Source organism: Apium graveolens, chromosome 1, assembly GCF_009905375.1.
Source record: "Apium graveolens cultivar Ventura chromosome 1, ASM990537v1, whole genome shotgun sequence".
Lineage (NCBI taxonomy): Eukaryota > Viridiplantae > Streptophyta > Magnoliopsida > Apiales > Apiaceae > Apium > Apium graveolens.
This window is the reverse complement of record NC_133647.1, coordinates 153,129,450-153,149,676: the sequence shown is the minus strand read 5'-3', so window position 1 is coordinate 153,149,676 and position 20,227 is coordinate 153,129,450. Positions and strand designations below refer to the sequence as shown.

General features: G+C 36.8%; 3 protein-coding genes and 1 long non-coding RNA gene across 4 annotated transcripts; 2 read left to right on the top strand and 2 right to left on the bottom strand.

Moving 5' to 3' along the window:
- The first annotated feature begins 4,074 nt into the window (after positions 1-4,074).
- On the top strand, positions 4,075-6,127 carry LOC141668362 (uncharacterized). The gene is made up of 2 exons (XM_074475220.1): positions 4,075-4,308; positions 4,443-6,127. The coding sequence occupies exons 1-2, from the start codon at positions 4,140-4,142 to the stop codon at positions 5,885-5,887; spliced, it is 1,614 nt and encodes a 537-aa protein (XP_074331321.1). The 5' UTR covers positions 4,075-4,139; the 3' UTR covers positions 5,888-6,127.
- Positions 6,128-8,760: 2,633 nt separating this feature from the next.
- Positions 8,761-10,988, top strand: LOC141668353 (uncharacterized). The gene is made up of 2 exons (XM_074475210.1): positions 8,761-9,049; positions 9,208-10,988. The coding sequence occupies exons 1-2, from the start codon at positions 8,884-8,886 to the stop codon at positions 10,716-10,718; spliced, it is 1,677 nt and encodes a 558-aa protein (XP_074331311.1). The 5' UTR covers positions 8,761-8,883; the 3' UTR covers positions 10,719-10,988.
- A 1,119-nt stretch (positions 10,989-12,107) lies between these two features.
- LOC141708310 (dirigent protein 21-like) lies at positions 12,108-12,674 on the bottom strand. The gene has a single exon (XM_074511876.1). The coding sequence runs from the start codon at positions 12,672-12,674 to the stop codon at positions 12,108-12,110; it is 567 nt and encodes a 188-aa protein (XP_074367977.1).
- Positions 12,675-14,943: 2,269 nt separating this feature from the next.
- Positions 14,944-17,598, bottom strand: LOC141721244 (uncharacterized). Its single transcript, XR_012574678.1, has 7 exons — positions 17,542-17,598; positions 16,691-16,773; positions 15,977-16,086; positions 15,848-15,884; positions 15,701-15,771; positions 15,472-15,585; positions 14,944-15,102 (listed from the first exon to the last, which is right to left on the bottom strand). It is a non-coding gene; the product is annotated as an uncharacterized LOC141721244 (long non-coding RNA).
- Positions 17,599-20,227: the final 2,629 nt, after the last annotated feature.

Here is a 20,227-nt window from a genome sequence, read left to right as displayed (position 1 = left end):
ATTGATTTCGAAGTGGTAAACGAGCAAGTTGGGCGATGGCGATATACTGGTTTTTATGGTTGTCCGGAGCGGGGAAGAAGGCAAGAATCATGGAATTTATTGAAGGATTTGGCGGGTAGATCGAATCTTCCATGGTGTATTATCGGGGACTTTAATGATATGATGAGTGCGGATGAAAAAAGAGGGGGGAGACCTCATCCGTTTCATTTGATTCAAGATTTTGTTGATGTAGTAAATGAGTGTGGATTGAGGGATTTAGGCTACGTGGGGGATAAGTATACATGGGAAAAATCTCGTGGTAAGCCGAACTGGATTCAAGAGAGACTCGATAGGGGTTTAGCAAATCAAGATTGGTGCAGTCTATTTCCACAAGCGGAGGTTCAAAATCTGGAAGTAGCTACGTCTGATCATTTGCCGTTGTTCTTAAATTTGAATAAGCAGGTATATCAAGTAAAGGAGCGCAGATTTAAATTCGAGAACTCATGGTTACGTGAAAAGGAGTGTGAGTTGGTGGTTCGGAATGGGTGGAATGAAGCATTGGGCCTGGATATTGTGAATAAAATTAATTTATGTGCTGTCCGTTTGAAGGAGTGGGGAGGTGGCTTAGCTTCAGAATACAAGCGACAGGGTAAGGAGTATCGAGCAAGGCTGAGAAAACTTCGTTCACGAAGAGATATTTGTGGGATTAATCTGTATAATGAAGTTAGGTGGCAATACATGAATCTGTTGGAGAAACAGGAGGTGTACTGGAAGCAACGGGCAAAAAATTTTTGGTTACGGGAAGGGGATAATAATACACGGTTTTTTCATAAGTATGCGTCTGGGAGAAGAAAGTCTAATCGCATGAAAAGAATCAAGGACGTAAATGGTGTCTGGAGAGAAACGAAACAGGAGATTCAGGAGGTTGTAGAGGGGTACTTTTCTCAATTGTTTACTGCATCGGGTGAGGATGGAAATATTGCAGATGGGGAGGCTGTAAAACGGGTGTCAGAAGCAGAAAATAACGATTTAATAGCTAAGGTTACACGAGAGGAAGTCAGAAGTGCAGTCTTTTCTATGCATCCGGACAAATCACCAGGTCCGGATGGGCTTAATCCTGCATTTTTTCAATCTTTTTGGAGTGTGGTGAGTGATGATGTAGTCCGGTTTTGTCAGCAGTACATAGACACAGGTGTTCTTCCTGATGGTATAAATCATTCGGTAATTTGCTTAATTCCAAAGGTGAAAGTGCCTCAAACCATGTCTGATCTTAGACCCATTTCGCTTTGTAATGTATTGGTGAGGATTCTTTCTAAGGTTATGGCTAACAGATTGAAAATGTGCTTGGGATCGATTATATCTGATAGGCAGAGTGCATTTATAGAAGGGAGATTACTTACGGATAATGCAATGTTAGCTTTTGAAGTAAATCATTACATGAAGAGGAAGACACAAGGTAAAAATGGATTGGCTGCTTTAAAAATTGATATTTCTAAAGCGTATGATCGCTTGGAATGGGGCTTCGTTTACAACATGATGGTAAAATTCGGGTTTCATGAGCTGTGGATAACTCGAGTAATGAAGTTCTTGCAATCTGTGTCTTATAGCTTCTCACATGAGGATGGTGCTTTTGGTAATATTGTGCCTCAAAGGGGATTACGTCAAGGTGATCCTATTTCACCTTATATTTATATAATGTGTGCGGAAGGGTTAAGTGCCATGATTAGAAGGAGTGAGCAGGTCGGGTTGGTACATGGGTGTACGGTTGCACGAGGGGCACCAACAATATCGCACTTACTATTTGCCGACGATTGTTACTTTTTCTTTCGTGCAAATGCAAGTGAAGCAAGGGTAATGAGAGGGATATTGAATCGTTATGAACAAAATTCAGGTCAGATGGTGAATTATAACAAGTCAGTGGTTACATTCTCGCCTAACACGACTGTGGAATGTAGGAATGCGGTTTGTCATAAACTGGGTGTTCGAGAAACAGAAACACCTGGACGATATCTGGGGGTTCCAATGCGTGTTGGAAGGAATAAGGCAGGGGAGTTTGACTTCCTGGTAAAAAAGGTGGATGACAAATTACAGAACTGGAACAATCAAATAATATCAAGACATGGGAAAGTTACATTGCTCAAAACAGCAGCGCAATCCATACCTAATTTTTGGATGCAGTTATTCTTGATACCTAATACAGTTTCTGACAAGATTGAAAAACGCATGAACGCCTTTTGGTGGGGGAAGGGGGAAACGAATGGGGGGATTAAATGGTTATCGTGGGATAGAATGTGCACAATCAAAGAAGAAGGGGGGTTGGGTTTTCGAAAATTGAATGAATTTAATATAGCGATGTTGGCAAAGCAATCATGGAGGCTGATGGTGGAGAGCAACCCTTTGGTTAGTAAACTCATGAAGGCACGTTATTATCCAAATTCAGATTTTTTAAATGCTTCACTTGGTTCAAATCCAAGTTATCTTTGGCGGAGTCTTATGGAAACCCAGGAAACGATGAAGCGGGGGGTACGTAAGAGGATTGGTAATGGTTTGACGACTACAATATGGAAGGTGCCTTGGCTTCCTGCTCTGGATGATGGGTATATCACAACGGAACCATATGAACAGTTACAGGATATCAAGGTGCAGAATCTGATGGATGAAACTCAACGAACATGGGATGTGGAGGTGGTCTCAGATTTGTTCAATGAACGGGATAGGAGACTCATTTTACAAATACCACTTCCTATACAGAGTAAAGAAGATTCGTGGTATTGGGCATTAGAACACAAAGGAATTTTCTCTGTTAAAAGTTGCTACAGGAAAATTCGAGGTGAATATGCAGGGTTGGATCGAATCTTTTGGAAGAAGATATGGGGTTTGCAAATACCGGGAAAGATGATTAATTTCTTATGGAGGGCATGTATTAATGTCTTACCAACGGCAATGGCTTTGCGGAGTAAAATGGTGAATGTTTCTTCTTGTTGTTTCTGGTGTCATGCAGATGTAGAAGATGCAGTACATGTTCTGTTTACTTGTGGTATTGCAAGAGAAGTATGGTGTTCAGTGGGATTGCAAAATGTGGTCAGGGTCATACAAAATGATACTGTCATGTCAATTCTTAAACGAGTGCTTGAAGTGGGTACACGGGAACAATGGATTATGGTGGGTCTGATGTGTTGGAGTTTATGGACGAGGAGGAATAAATGGGTGTGGGAGAGAGTCCATATGTCTGCTTTTGGTATTAAGGCCATGGCACTTAATTTGGTGGCTGATTGGAAACGTGCTCGAGCCTCAGAGGGTGCAAACCGGAGTGTGACTACTGAACACTGCAAAACATGGGTGAAACCACCGGAAGGGTGGATAAAGATAAATATCGATGCATCGTTTTGTGCAGGAGGCAGTAACGTTGGGATTGGTTGTGTGGCTCGTGATAGCAGAGGCCGTTTTCTTCGAGCAAGATGCAATGTATTGCATGGAACTGCACAGGTGCGAGAGGCGGAGGCGTGCAGTTTGAAAGAAGCTCTAGAATGGATTCGAGGATGGAGAACAGAAAAGTGCATCTTTGAATCAGATGCCAAGCTACTAGTGGATGCATTTCAGAGGGATCGAGGGAGATCAAACTTTGATACTATTGTTGAAACTTGTAGTAGTAGTCTTAAACACTTTAAGGAAGTGTCGATTGTTTTTGCTAGTCGATCTGCGAATAGTGTGGCTCATATATTAGCACAAGCTGCATATTCTATGTCAGGTCCTACGGAGTGGTTTAGTGCTGCTCCAGATTTTATTTCATGTAACCTTGAATTGGATTTAAATTAGTATAAGCAAGTACGTTTTATTCAAAAAAAAAAAAAGTACCATTTGAAAGGAGGTTTTGCTTATTAATAAAGATTATTAATGTATACATTATCATTCAGAAATGACAAACAGACAATGACCTCATTGAATAGAACGACAACGGATGGCTATTTATTAGTTCAATGTGGCCATGAGGCCAAGTTCTTCACTGTATGGGTCCCTAACACTACATGACCATTGTGACTGTGCGTCTGTGAGAAGGTCAAATCATTTTTCACATGAGTGCCATTGTATTATATATACCTTCGTATCTGAGACTATGGAATCAGTTCAGGGCTGCACGATGGTATGATCTTAAATGAAAAATGCTGATTCATTGCATATCCCGCGGAGTCACTCTCGGGTGCTTTATTACACTGCTAGTTGCCGTAAACTTGTGTTGTGGAGGTGATGACAAAACTGTTGAGGTAGTTGGACTAGGAGAATGTGCAGATTGCAAGGACAATAACATTGAAACCAGTTCAGCCGTTTCAGGTAAGACACTATCTTTTGGTTTCAAAGGTAGCATTATTAAACAAAGTGGCACTGAGACATTTTGAATTTTCGAATGAGACATGGATTTGGTTCTACACTATAGCAATAAGTAAGGTGCATATTTATGAATGCAGGTCTTCACATAACAGTTGATTGCAAATCAAATGGAAACTTTCAGACCAGAGGAGTTGGAAAGCTAGATAAAGAAGGGAAGTTTAAGGTTGATCTTCCTACCGAAATTTTGGAAGATGGAAAGCTGAAGGAAGAATGCTATGCACAGCTTCATAGTGCATCAGCAGCACCATGCCCTGCACATAATGGCTTAGAAGCATCCAAAATTGTCTTAATTTTAAAATCTGATGCATCACATATTTTTAGCACTGCTGGAAAACTGAAATTTTCTTCCGCTTTATGTGCTTCAGCTTTCTTGTGGCCTTACTACCATTATCCTCCACTTCCCAGATGGCCACCTTTTCCTCAATTTCCTCATCTCCCTTTCCCGCCGCAAACTCCTGCTGTACCAGAAATTCAACCCCCGGTTCCCGAATTTCCTCCACCACCGGTACAAGAGCTTCCACCGCCAGTTCCAGTATATATGAAGCCCCTTCCACCTCCGGTACAGGAACTTCCACCCCCCGTCCCGGTATATATGAAGCCAGTTCCACCATCGGTACCTGAACTTCCACCTCCAGTTCTTGACCTTCCACCACCCCCGGTTCCACTATATACAAAGCCCCTCCCACCACCGGTACAAGAACTTCCACCACCCCCGGTTCCAGTATATACGAATCCCCTCCCACCACCAGTACACGAACTCCCACCACCCCCGGTACAAGAACTTCCACCACCAGTTCCAGTATATACAAAGCCCCTTCCACCGCCACTTCCAAATCTTCCACCTCCAACTCCAAAACTTTCACCACCACTAGTTCACAACCCGCCTCAGGTTCCAGTGTACAAATCTAAGCCAAAGCCACCAGTGAAGCCTCCTTCAGTCCCAATTTACAAACCAAAACCAAAACCCAGTCCCCCAATTGAAGACCTCACACCTCCAGTTCCAGTTTATAAATCAATACCCAAGCCACCAGTTCCAGTTTATAAATCTCCTCCCGTTCCAATACATAAACCAAAACCCAAACCACCAGTTTTTAAATCCCCGCCTGTTCCAATATTTAAAACAAAGCCTCCAACACCGCCAGTTTACAAGTCTCCTCCGGTTCCAATATCTAAACCAAAACCCGAACCGCCAGTTTATAAATCCCCGCCTGTGCCAATATATAAACCAAAGCCTCAAACACCAGTTTACAAGTCTCCTCCCGTTTCAATATACAAACCAAAACCCAAGCCACCAATTTACAAGTCTCCTCCAACATATAAACCGAAACTTAAACCACCAGTTTACAAGTCACCTCCAATATCACTTGGCAGACCAACACTTAAACCATCAATCAATGTATCTCCTCCAGTCCCCGCAAACAAACCAAAGCCCAGCCCACGGGTTGTTCCAGTTCGCAAGAGGCCAATCCCACCTCCAATTCCAATTTTCAAATCCCCTGTACCTCTTCCACCGCGTGTTTAAGAAACCTTTCTCGACCATTATTCCAAGGAATTTCTGCTACTTTAAAGATGGATACATTTCAGAACTTTCACCTTACTCCCCTCCCATTCATAGGCATTCACATTGTTAGAATTTTAAGTGTGATAATTTTCTTTTCTTATTTTATCAGCAATTTCAATGTACATCTTTTAGCTGAAGTTTGTTCTTGCCTGATCATTGATCAACAAAATAAATAGAAATTCTTTCTCGTTACAGTATTAATTTTCGTTCTTCGATGTTCCTACCTGAGCAATAATATTATTAGTACATCTTTTTAAAGTATCAACTAACATTCAACTGAGGTTTGTCATCGCTACTTAGTGACTCGATAAACATCCTATAAGATTTTGATTAGAAATTGTGTATCTGTATTTTGTATTTATAAACAAAATAAAAAATCTGAAGCTGAAGATGATCTATGCTAAGGACTTCTATGCAAGTCACAAATGCTTGCAAATAATGTTCCAATTTATGCCATCTAAAAGAGATCCTAAGAATACTTTTCTTCATGAACAATAAACATCGAAAAGATATTATAATCCATTTAAACCTGAGATTGCTAAATATTAGTAATGACTACAGACCTCCTGAATCTTGGGCTCCTCTGCTTTCGAGTTTCGACCCATCTATAGTTAAGCATTTTGTCGTTTGACTATACTAATTGGCAAATGGATGGAGTTCTGTAATTCTAGTGTTGCTTTAGAAGGAATGCTACTATTTCTTCTTCGATGTTTTTTGTGTGTTAATATTTCTTGGGGCACTAGAAGCACCATTACCACCATGCAGAGGCTCCTGTTATATCAAATCTCCTGTATTCATGGAGCCAGAAATATATTAAGCCTCCGGTATTGTTTTTTGTTTGGTTTGTTTAGGACTTTATCGAAAATCAGACTCCCTTTCCCCGCAATATAAGATGTTTGTCGAAACAAAAATGTATCAGTATTTTCGAGAAAAAAGACTCAGTATGCAAGAAAAACTGTCCATCAGTAAGAGTACTTTCATTGATGGTGTGCAAGTTAAAAAGAGGATTGTCCAACAACAATAGTACTTTTTACCAATGATAATATTAATGCTTGAACCGACTATTAGCCAAAGCAAGAGAAAAGTAGAGCTGAACAGTACTTGACACCTCTAAAGCTAAAAAAATCTCACTAACACAAATAATAGTTTTGCTATATGCAACATGCTTCTTTCTTAGAGAAGATAATCCAGCTTTCGAAAGGGTAAGAAAGATTTTTAATGCCTATAAGTAGAGATCTAATCGAGGCACCCGAGAAAAATGTAAACAGCCGAAGAGTCTCTAGCATTTGATCAAGAACTAATAAGATGACGTGAGTAACACTGAATGCATTCATTTACACATTTCTCGTGTACTATTACATCTCACATGGTTACATCAACAATCCACCAACTAAGGTTGCCTCATTACAGTACTTTAATGGATAAAAATCATCACTAACCAAAAAACAAAATCTATTCAAAATGATGGAGTTGGAGTTCTAGTGTCCACACTTTTGTACAAAGGGAGCATTATCACAAGCATATATAATATGCCACAACTGTTTTTCTGTGATTTATTCAGCAATTTTGTAAAACTGCAGCCTGTTATGGATGAAAGATAGTGCACAATTAGTTTGTGTCGGTATACCACTATACCTAAACAATAAGAGTCAGATCATATATTCCATTAACACACAAGCACAGCATATACAGAGACTCATTTTTCACATCACAGTGTCTTATCCAATAACCTTCTTAAAACTCTACAATTCGCTAAATAAATATACAGTATATACTGAAGTTTAAAATGAATTTATTTGAGAACGAGAACAAAGAGATTTCTATAATGATTTACAGATATAAAAATCACTAAATATAAATATACTTTAACAACAATGTATATTCGAAACAAATTTGTCACAACTCACAAGTAGTAGAGAGTTTATAATTTAGAGTCTCTCACAACATTGGTGTTTTGTGTTCAAAAGGCTAATATGTAAATGTTTTTATAATTGTATGATTGGTCTACTAAAAGAACACTGGTTAACCAAATCTTGTTGACAAAGATATATTTATCCCGTGCTTAGTCGATAGTCTGCATCATATTGTGACTTGTGAAGGAGAGATGAGTGAGCCCAACTTACCAAATTGTTTAATAATCTTAAGGTTATAGTGTTAAACCAGATAGTCTGCATATATTCAAATAATTTCTGCATATATATATAAGCTGACTTCTACAAATTCAGTATGTCTAGCTGTTTTTTTGGATCATTTTTTTTGGCTAAAATAAGTCCACCTGTTTAATGATTAAATTTCGTGCATGCATTCTGTCGATTGATGATAAAAGTTAATCTTTGTCTAATCTGCTCAAATATCCAGAGATGACTCTTTACAGGTCACATTCAACAGCGTTTGCAAAAAGCAGTTACCCTGGTAAAGTATTGATGCAATTTCATCACACGATGAGGGCTTTGCTTAAAAGCTTTATATCTTTTCAAACTTCCAACTGCGCAATCAAATGTTCGATCTTATCAAAAGTTCTAGCTGCTGTGAAAAATCAGGAATGGCTTGTAACAATATTGACCTTCACCTTTATATGGAAGCTACTTATGAGAGGTTGTTAGCAGGTTCTATACTTTACAGGGAAAAAATGTATTTTAAAGGGTACGCAAACAGTTGAGATCTCATTGAATGAAATGTTAATGGCTGGCTTTTAATTATCAGTTTGCTGTTGAATCGTTGAGGCTAAGTTTTATCTTCATGGGTCCCTAAATCATGTGGCCATTTATGACTGTGTGTTGGAACAAGTTTAAAGTATTTCTCAAATAGCACTATATATAGCAATGGTATTTTGTACTCTGTAGTACTCAGTGATCAAGTCTTTTTACATAGACTTAGAATCAGCTTCAAGGCTGCATTTCTGTATGTTACTGTAATCTCTTTAAAGCTTTTCTGGGGGCAATTTAGGGTGATCACCGATGCGGATTCTTTATATATCCCGAGGAGTCACTCTCAGTTTCTTGGTTACTTTGTTGGTGTCTGTAAGCCTGTGCTATGGCGACGACAGAACTGCAGAGGTAGTTGGACTAGGAGTATGTGCAGACTGCAAGGGCAATAGCATTAAAACTAGCTTAGCCGTTTCAGGTAATACAAATCCTTTTATTATTCTGTGACAAGGTTTCTGTTATTTCCTAGAATATAGTATTTTTTTACCAAGGTGCCGAAAAAATTGCATTTTTGATGGGACACAAATGTTGTTTCACATTATGCAAGTTAATAACGTGCTTATTTTGTGCATGCAGGTCTTCGCGTAACAATTGATTGCAAGTCCAAAGGAAAGTTTCAGACAAGAGGAATTGGAGAGCTAGACAAAGAAGGAAATTTTAAGGTTAATCTTCCTGCAGACATTTTGGAAGATGGAAAGCTGACCGAAAAATGCTATGCACAGCTTCATAGTGCATCAGCAGCACCATGCCCTGCACATAATGGCATAGAAGCATCAGAGATTGTTTTAATTTCAAAATCTGATTTTAAGCACACTTTTAGCACGGCTGGAAAACTCAAGTTTTCATCAGCTTTATGCACTTCAGCTTTCTTGTGGCCGCACTATAAATATCCTCCACTTCCCAAGTTTCCACCATTTCCTCAACTTCCTCCATTCAAAAAATTTGGTCATCCTTTCCCGCTTCCTCCTCTACCTTTCCCTTTACCTTGCCCGCCAAAAACGCCAGTATTCCCTTCACCTGTTCCCCAACTTCCACCACCTGCTCCTGAACTTCCACCAGCAGTACCAGAACATCCACCTCCAGTACCAGAACTTCCACCAGCAGTTCCTACGTACAATCCTCCACCAGTTCCAACATACAAACCAAAGCCACCAATTTACAAGCCTCCGGTTTACAAGCCAAAACCAAAGCCACCTGTTTACAAGTCGCCTCCTGTTCCTGTTTATAAACCAAAACCAAAACCACCTGTCTACATTTCTCCTCCGGTTCCAGTTTATAAACCAAAACCAAAACCACCAGTCTACAAGTCTCCCCCGGTTCCAGTTTATAAGCCAAAACCAAAACCACCAGTTTACAAGTCTCCTCCTGTTCCAGTTTATAAGCCAAAACCAAAACCACCAGTTTACAAGTCTCCTCCTGTTCCAGTTTATAAGCCAAAACCACCAGTTTATGAACATCCTTCAGCTCCAGTTCACAAGCCAAAACCAAAACCAAAACCGTGTCCACCAGTTCACAAACCTTCACCAACACCAGTATACAAACCAAAACCCAAGCCACCAGTTTATAAACCACCTCATGTTCCGGTGTATAAACCAAAACCTGAACCACCAGTTTACAAGTCTCCTCCGGTCCCAGTCTACAAACCAAAGCCAGAGCCACCAATTTACAAGTCTCCTCCAGTCCCAAGCTACAAACCAAAGCCAGAACCACCAATTTACAAGTCTCCTCCAGTTCCAGTATATAAACCAAAGCCTAAACCACCAGTTTACAAGTCTCCTCCAGTCCCGGTATATAAACCAAAGCCCGAACCACCAGTATACAAATCTCCTCCTGTACCGGTTTACAAGGAGCCACTCCCACCTCCAGTTCCAGTTTACAAACCTCCCGTGGTTCTTCCACCACCAGTTCCCGTGTATGAAAAGCCACTTCCCCCACCAATTCCAATTTACATACCACCAATTATCAATAAACCACCTTTCTTTAAGAAACCTTGCCCACCCTTTTTTCCCAAGTTTCCTCCAAAGGACTTCCACCACCCCAAAGATGGATACATTCCATCACTTCCACCATACTCTCCACATCCCTAAACCTTTACATCTTAAAATTTTTTACTGTTTAATATATCTTGTGTCATCAGCAATTGAAATAAATATCTTTTAGCAGGAAATCAATATAAATCAATCGTAAACAGCATATATATCAAGATGGTGAGAAGACACAGGAAGAGTTAAAAGCTAGTGCTGATCACTGGTGGTAGTGCACTTTAATTTGTATTGATATTACCGGTTTGTAATCTTAAAATTTCAAGGCAGTTTGTTCCTACAAGATGAATAACATACACAGTATTTCGTTTTAAATTACATTGCAGCGGGATCCTTCGTCGAATAAAACACATTACCATTTTTACACTAAACAGTAGTATTAGATAAAATCACATGCTTGAGTTTTATGCACCCCCAGACTAAACTAAAGACAGTACATGTTCTGCTTGCGAAACATGTTAAATAATAGTGTTCATCTGTCTTTTTCTTATAATACTGTACCATATGTAACAGTGGAGTAGTTTCACTGCCAAAAAAGATTAATATGTCTACTAGCGAAGGTAGCAACCAATTGATCTTATATATATCCAACCAATGAAGCACAACTGCTCTAACACATACAGTCAAAACACGAACAGGTCGATAGACAGTATTGTCTTTATATAGACTCTGGAATTCTTAAAATGTTCAGATTGATTATACCTCAACGAGTATTTCTTGAAGGTTGCTAAAACCTCAGTGGGATTCAAAGTCATTTTATTAGATATTTTTTATCATAAACCTAATCCCTTCACTACTTTCAGCCCCTTTTAGGTGGATTACACCTCACTAGTTTTTAAACTCCCGTGTTGTAAACCTGCTACCTAATTAGACAAGGGAATTTCATCAGCCCTTTTGTTTTTTCACAAAATGTTTGTCAGAAGGGGTCGCGTTAAAGCTTTTGCTCATTAGCTTGGAGCAAGTATTGGTAATCTATTTATGATCTAAATTTTCCGTTTACTTGAAGTTTTGTTAAAGACAGACTTTGATCAAACTGAACGCGTCTACCTCCTTTAACATTCAATTAGATTTCAGAAGAATTGATAATTTAATATCAGCTTTTAGGTTTAATTTCTGGCATGTATCAGAGAAAACTAAATGAGACCTCAGTGATTATTAATTAAGTATTAAGTCGTAACAAGCTAATATATTACTTAGCAAAAAAAAAAAGCTAATATATTAAGAGGACAAGAATACAGAAGATTTCTTCTTGAAATTACTGCTCTTATCAGTCAGATCACTGAGGACCTAATCCATTATTTAATAGCATCAAAAGATGTACATACATCGGAAATGTTGATTACATATAGACATGCATGCCTAAGAACATGCCATTTTTTTAGGAAACACTAATGTCTGAATCCAAACTGCCCATGCAGGCACCGAACATAAAACCTAATAATGTTGAACAATGACATTGTACTCAACCGTAGCATTACCTCCCGGAACGTCAAAGTAATAGAATTTCAACAGCGCAACTCCTCGTGCAAGCCGGAAAACTCCAGTTCCTCCAACAACAGGCATTTCTCGGTGCTCCTGTAAGGTAGGATTCCGACCCAAAATGCTAAGTGTACTACCATTGTACTTGCCATCAGTAAAAAGCAAAGTCATGGCACAAAGTAGACTGAATTCAACCTTATCTGAAGAAGAAAAAAGGCCCTGTACCCGACCAACCTGCTTCGAATGAAACTCAGGTCCAACTGTAATTGGATCATCCATTATGTTGGTCATACCAAATTTAGTTGGTGAAGTATTTGTAATGTCGGAATTAGCAACGTTTACAGAAGTGGTATCAAAAATATCGTGGAAGTAAAAGTGAAGTTTGGTCACTTTCTGTTTCGCCATTTTAGTCTCCCGGAACCACTTTTCAACTTGTTTTGGCTTTCCGGAAACACTAGAATGTGCAGCTGCCCCTGCCGCAACTGAGCATAGCACCAACAATATTAAAGCAGGCTTCTCCATTTAATTCTTTTTATGATATTTTATTTTTGCATGCAGTAGAGATATGATGCTCAAACTATATATAACGGGTGATCAGAAAGGGGCTGGTTACTATATGGTGAAAGGAACAATACACGCCATTGATTAAGAAATATAAAGGTGAGGGAGAGGGACATTTATATTATCCATATATAGTTTCAGTTGGAAGTATATGTTAATCAATACGACAAATTAGAGACTGCACACTGGGTGGTGTCAATCCAAGTAACGGAGATAATAGATGATTATCTTAACTCGAGGTCTTTTAGGAGTTATCAAAAACAAATTCGTGCGAACTCGACCCAAATCGGACAATATTATACAATTATGAAGTTAAGACATGTTCACGAGGTATGTCTGGGGCAGGGGTAATATATAGGCATAAGCAGTTAGATAACTAACTAGCAAGATCTTTTAGGACGTGCCCAAAAACATTCTCGTGCAGGTTCGGTCCAAATCCGAAAATATCATACTAACAAGGAGCACTACTAATATAATTGTTAACTAATACGTGTTTATAACTTGTTAATCAAACGAGACTGCACACTACTAATAATTAATATATATCTTACTTAACTTGTCTGTTTTCTCTGTTTTTGGTGTGTTAACATGTTCCTCGTGGATGTGTACCTGCACTGTTAACGGATACTTGAGTTGATAAATCTCATTATCATTGTACTTCTGGTTCTTACCTGTATGCTTCAGTTGGGTAATTGTCTTTTCTAAAAAATTTGCAGAATACAATTTTAAGAAGTGTCATAACATTAACTTCTCACCTTCATCCAATTCTTTAATCTGAAACTTTAGCCAAATTTAGTATATATATATATAGTTGACTAAATTGTATAATTTCTACAGATATCGCGAGATAGTATGTTAATTCGATTTTTTGTTGGAATAATCTTAAACTCAGTTATTATTTATTTGTTTTGTTTAGTAAAATAAAACTCGTGTATTTGTTTTCAAACAATATTGACCAAGTGCTACTAGTTTTTAGCCACCACTCTGGGTGTGCATTGAGTATATGTCTCTAGGTGTGAATTGAGTATATGTCTGTATGTATTTGTGTCAATTTAATAGTGAATGAGAAGATGTAGTTTTCATTTCACAAAACACGTATATAGCTTCTGCAATAAACTTTGGTTATAGTTCAACACTTGGTATCAGAGCGGGTGAGGTTGCTCCACCACCGGAGGTAATGAAGCCGCCGATGATGGTGAAGCCAGTGCTGGTGGAGGCGGTCCTCCTGGTGGTGACAGTGTTCTGGGGCGCTACAGTATTTATCCGAAGATTTTATCGGCGGAGGAGCCTGTTAATGTGGATGGTTCCTTGTTTGGGTTGTATGTTCAAATTAATGGTGGCAAAACTGCATGTGTAGTATGGGATGCAGCTGTAGTATGGGGTTGCCGAGAAACATTAGATAGTGTGAAGATTGAAAGTCATGCGGGCTTGTGAAGAAAAGCCATACAGGCTGATAAAGAAGGTTGTCAGATGGGCACCGAAGATCTTGCCAGACGGGCATCGAAGGTCATGCCATATGGGTAAAAATGATCTTGTCAGACGGGCAAACAAAAGAGCCATACGGGCTATATTGAAATAGCCATACTGGCTCAGTTGAAAGCCATTCGGGCTGATGAATAAGATGCCAGATGAGCAGTGATGATAAGTTTAAGATTAAGGGGGTGATTGTTGGAATAATCTTAAACTTAGTTATTATTTATTTGTTTTGTTTAGTAAAATAAAGTTCATGTATTTGTTATCAAACAACATTCACTACACCATAAAATGCCTACTGCAACACCAAAAAAATATTGCATTAGGGGGTAAATATGTTGCTCTTGCCCCACTTTTAAGCTAAGGTAACATTTTCTTAAAGACAGGTTTTTCAATGTTGCCTTAGGGGTCTAAGGTAACATCTTTGGTGCCTAAGGCAACATCGTATTTTATGTTACTATAACTTGCTATTACAACAGAAAGAGAGATCAGTTGTAACTTGTTTTTTATGTTACCTTAGAGTTCTAAAATGTTTTTAAAAAAGTGGGACCCATATTAGGCCCCATTGTGGCATGTGGGCCACTTGTTCTAGTATCAAAGATGTACCTATGATAACATTTTAACAAATATTATAATATTTGTACCAAGACTACTGTAACACTTATCAAGTTAATTTATAAATTTACACATAAAAAATGAAAAATCGCTATTGAAATGAATACAATCTATTGTACAAATATAAAGTATACGACACAAATTTAGTATATCCTGAACTTCATAATTTACCCATTACAACTATCTCAAGTTTATAACCTCAAAAATAACAGTAAAAATAACTAATTAAACCACCTAATTTAACATCCCAAAACTTGACCCTGAACCGATCAGAAGTCCACTTCCTGCTAGTACCATGAAGCTTTTTCCAATCATGATGTAAAATAAAAAACTGTATTAGTAAAATAAAAAACTGTATAAAACTTTAAACGGTAGCAATCTTATAATAGCTTCATTTCTGTATAACTCCATAAGCAGGGATAAGTCTAGAAGATTTGATTAATCAAAAAAGATGCATTTAAAAGAAAATAAGCTTAGTATGGAACATCTGTCCATAAAGGATGCATTTACAAGAATAAAGAAATTTAAAAAAGACTTTCACATAACTTCGATATAATCTAGTAAAACAGCCCCAATCTAAAAGATAATACAAGTATAACTAGCACACGTTGATCTAATAACCTTCAGGGATTAAACTTTGAAGACATAATTTGAAGCATAATATATTTACCTAACTCTTTCCGTACACCAATTTGACGACCAACGGATGTAAAGATTCCACGGTTAACCAACATTTTAATAGCAAGAAAATCATAACCAAGGTAGGTTAGCCGGAAACCATCATCTACAAAACAGAGTACCGAGAAAAAATTAGTTGTGTGAGTCTCGCGATCTTCCAAAATTTGATTTTTATACTTGCTAATGAAAAATGCACTAAAAAGTACATTTGATTAACTTACATTTGGAAGAGTCATGGTGTAACAACTTGTGCTTGAGCAAATTCTTCATCACCTTGTAAGTGCCTCCATGTCTGTAAAATATAATGTATATAAAGAAAAATCTAAAATACAAAAAAGGATTGGAAGAAAAAATATAGATTTGCTTACTTGAGAGAAGCTATACGTGAGTAGGTACAATATCATGCTGAAAAATAGTAAATAAAAGTTAGAACCTCTAAACTCTCGAACCACACACTATAGTGCAGATATTTTATTAGTAGTACGAGAAATAAATACATTGCGCATTCCCATTTCAACAGTAGTAAGAACCCTGAAATCATCTTTGGAGAGATATCTCAACACATTCACATCCAGCTTCATTTATGCTGGTTCTGTTCTTCGTTTTCCTTAACATGTTACTTGCAGTACTTAGTAGAGTCAACACTCAAAATAAAACATATAATTTAAAAAGATAAAATGGCTATAAGTTGTGAACGAAATTATAAAATAACCTAAAAGCTATTCCCATACTGAAATTATAAAGTGAGTGGCAACTGAATTAGTTTTATATGAGTTGGCTCCTTATGTTCTTGATTTGAGCAAGTCCCTAAGAGAGCCGTAGATAAGTGTATATAACCCGTATCGGTTTTTTGTCAACTTTGCTGTAGATGCTTAGTTAAAGGAGAAGAACCATTCTTTTGTTACAACTACATAACTCATCAAGATACAGAGACCACGAGATTCTGGAATCAAATACTACACACTCAACCTTGTCTGACATTTATTTTATTATTTATATCTAAATATCATAATTTTTCTACAACATAATAATAGTTGATAGCTAATTTTCCATGAGTAAGCTATAATAATAGTTGATAGCTAATCCTCACAAAAGTTATGTTCCATAAATTTGAGAAAAAGATTGGTTCACAAGCTCTAAGAAACTAAAACTAATCAAGTGTCACGAGTATTCGAACTGGAAACCGTAAAATATAGATATCCATTACATACCTAGCTACAGTGTACGAGGACTAGCAATGGGACTTGCATTCCACCAAGCCATCTTGATATTAAAGTATGAGGTCACCAATTACCTAAATACATTCAATGTTTGGATCACATCAATACTCATGGTAGAGTGGTGCAGTAAAAAAGAAGTTAACAATATACAAAACAAAATGCGATCTTTTTTTGCTTTTGCTAAATCCTGTTTTGAAGACCTGATTACGCACAGAACAACCTAATGCATAACAATAACTTCCTTTTTAATATAGCCGAGAAATTTACTGTAATGAATAAATCATAAAATAAAAACATAACCTTTTTTTACACAAAGAAAACTAATAAAAACCAGCCAAGAACTTGTCTTACAAACTTTTTCCAAACAAAATCAAACTTACGTTTTACTAACACAAGACAAGTAAACCAATATCCAACTTTGCCATTTTCCAAAGACTAAATCTACAGAATATAATCTGAATTACAGTTAACCTGAGGTTTTTTGTCATCAGGCCATTCAAGTGATTGTAATCTTATAGAAGTATAAAGGCCTCCAAATCTACCACCAAGTATGCACACCCTTTGACTCTGTAACATATACGAAGTATAAAGGAACAATTATAAATTACTTAAATGATTCTCCTCAGACTTCTGCTTTCAAATATGTCTTATTACTTTCCAACTAGGCAAGAGTAACTAAATCTAATTTTTTTTATGGTTTCACTTGCATTCAAGTAACAAATTACATATAAACAGAAAAGGAGAGAAGCAACAGAGAACATAAAACAATAATACAAACACAGAAAATAATATACATATATACAAACAAGCATATATCAAAACCTTTTTATGATTTCACTTACACAAAAACTCTAAATCTCAAACAAGCACCAAATCTGAGCAAGCTCCAACTAAATCCTGATATCAGAGGGAGAGAGAGAGCATATAAGTAAAAAGATCAATTCAGTTTAACCAAATCGAAGAACCCCTAATTTGAAGAACCAAACCCATAAAAGCCCAAGTTTGAGTAATCGATAAAACTATAAAACCATAGCCTCAAAACCTAATTCGAGGAAACGTGAGAGAGACAAATAAGATACCTAACAAATATAAACATAGATGGAGAAAAATAGAGATTATCCCAAAAATCCCCTACTCAATATCCCTTCAAACATAGCCCCATTTTAAATAATAAAATGGAATCAATTGAACCCAAATATAGCATCTGTAATTTGATGAAATTAAAATTCTCTGAGAAAGAGGGAGAGAGAGGGAGAAAGAGAGAGTTGTACAGATGATATTGAATCAAGAGGGGTTAAAAAGATTATAGGCGGCCTTTAGCGAAAAAATGAGCACGTTTTTTGCCGCTCTGAGATTTGGTTTCTAATAATTCACCAGTGGGCCTATTTATATTTATGTGTATTTTATATATTCTATTGAAAATTTTCAATTTAATCAATAAACATCATAATTAATATTTAAAAGTATTAACTGATTTATCAAATAAGTTCTTATTTATTTTAAAATGTAGAAATACTGTAACGTATTTATTTTTCTAAATCAAAATTAATTTTTAGTTTTTAATTAATATAAAAACTAATACATAAATTTATAAAATAAAATCATATTTATACTATTAAAAATATAAACTAAATTATATTGAAAATGCTTATTTTTATGATAAATGTATTAATTACTTTCATGAAATTTAGAAATTTCTAAATTTAAAATAATGTATAAATTTTCTTTTTGGGTAATATATTAGTTTATTAATAATCTAAGGCAAAATTATTCATGTATGTTGCAATGCTCAACAATTTTTATCTAAGGCAACATCAAGTTTGCAGTTAAGGTAACACCAAAACCATAATGTTGTAGTAGGCTAAAAGTAACATAGCTAAGGTAACATAATTAAGCAACATCCATGACGAGGATGTGGCAATAGGACTTTTATGGTGTAGTGATTGACCAAGTCTGTAGGCAGTTTAGTTTTATTAGGAGTTAGTGGAGTAGTGCTAACCGTTTGAATAAGTCAGGAAGTTGCAGGTTTAGCTCCTAGTTTTTAGCCACCACTCTGGATGTGCATTGAGTATATATCTGCATGTATTTGTGTCAATTTAATAGTGAATGAGAAGATGTAGTTTTCATAGTTTAACACTTTGATAGAAGACGTACTAGAATGATAACTGCATAATAAACATGATGAAAAAATGATATGTACAATACCGAAATGCTCTCTAGGACTATATTGTATTATCTTCTAATTTCTCTAAGAAAACAAATTACATGCCGCAAATAAATAAGCAAAGTACAAGTGATACTAAACTGCTGCTACAAACTAGGAACTATATCAGCCACTTCCCACACTATTATAACTACTAAATAAACTTCACTACCTCCTATAATCTCTCCACTAAGAGGTTGACTACTTCATGCTGTTATATCTGATACAGCAACGATTATTATTTTCAAACACTAAACATAAACAAAAATATAGGCCCATCAACTTAACCAAAGCCCAAACAGTTTAGATTAGAATCCAATAATTTTCTGATTGAACCTTAGGCGAGTGATGATTTTGTGATAACATCCATTAGAATCTATGAATTTATAGAAGATATGAAGAGAGAAAGATGAAGAATGTAACAAACACTTTTTTTACTAAAGAGAAGAAATACTGAAGAGCAGCACATACAAAAACAGAAAAAAATGAAAACTTACTTACAAAGCTACCTTCTAATTCTATTTTTATATCTACCAACTAACTAAACATTCTTTAACTAACTTGCTGAGCTGTGTACAGGTTGGCACAGCTTATGTCACAGCTGATGTATCACTAGTAGTACCAATAGCCCCCCTCAAGTTAGGATGTCCATGATCATAAGAAGCCATAGTAGGATCACGGAAACCTAACTTGGATAGTAACTGATGAAAATGAGGAGAAGGAAGGATTTTAGTGAATAAATCGGCAACCTGTGACTGAGTAGGAAGATAGGTGAGTTGAATAAGACCTTCCAAGACTTTGTCCCTAGTAAAATGACAATCAATTTTAATATATTTTGTTCTTTCATGGAAGACAGGATTTTTAGCAATGTGAATAGCATATTGACTTTCACAAAACAATGTTACTGGCTTAAGATGACCAACACCAATTTCCTCCAGCAATCTCACTAACCATGTGATCTCAGATGCTGCAGATGCCATTGCTCGGTATTCTGCTTCGACAGATGATCTGGAAATTGTACTTTGCTTTTTAGATTTCCAAGTGACAGGAGATTGTCCCAATAACAAAACATAACCTGTAATTGATTTCCTAGAATCAGGACAAGCTGCCCAATCAGAATCAGTGAATGCTTGAAGCTTGATTTCTGCATTAGCCCTAAGAAGAATCCCTTGACCAATAGAATGATTTACATATCTTAAAGTATGTATAAGAGCATCCAAATGAGAAGTTCTAGGATTATGCATAAATTGACTTAAAGACTGAACAGCATAAGCTAGGTCAGGCCTAGTAGTAGTCAAGAAGTTGAGTTTCCCTACTAGCGACCT

What these genes read in the sequence shown, in the direction of transcription:
- LOC141668362 (XM_074475220.1), top strand. Translation starts at nt 4,140, where the DNA reads ATGCTGATTCATTGCATATCCCGCGGAGTCACTCTCGGGTGCTTTATT. An exon ending in AACCAGTTCAGCCGTTTCAG is followed by an intron (nt 4,309 to 4,442) that starts GTAAGACACTAT and finishes TTATGAATGCAG; the next exon opens with GTCTTCACATAACAGTTGAT.
- LOC141668353 (XM_074475210.1), top strand. Translation starts at nt 8,884, where the DNA reads ATGCGGATTCTTTATATATCCCGAGGAGTCACTCTCAGTTTCTTGGTT. An exon ending in AACTAGCTTAGCCGTTTCAG is followed by an intron (nt 9,050 to 9,207) that starts GTAATACAAATC and finishes TTGTGCATGCAG; the next exon opens with GTCTTCGCGTAACAATTGAT.
- LOC141708310 (XM_074511876.1), bottom strand. Translation starts at nt 12,674, where the DNA reads ATGGAGAAGCCTGCTTTAATATTGTTGGTGCTATGCTCAGTTGCGGCA.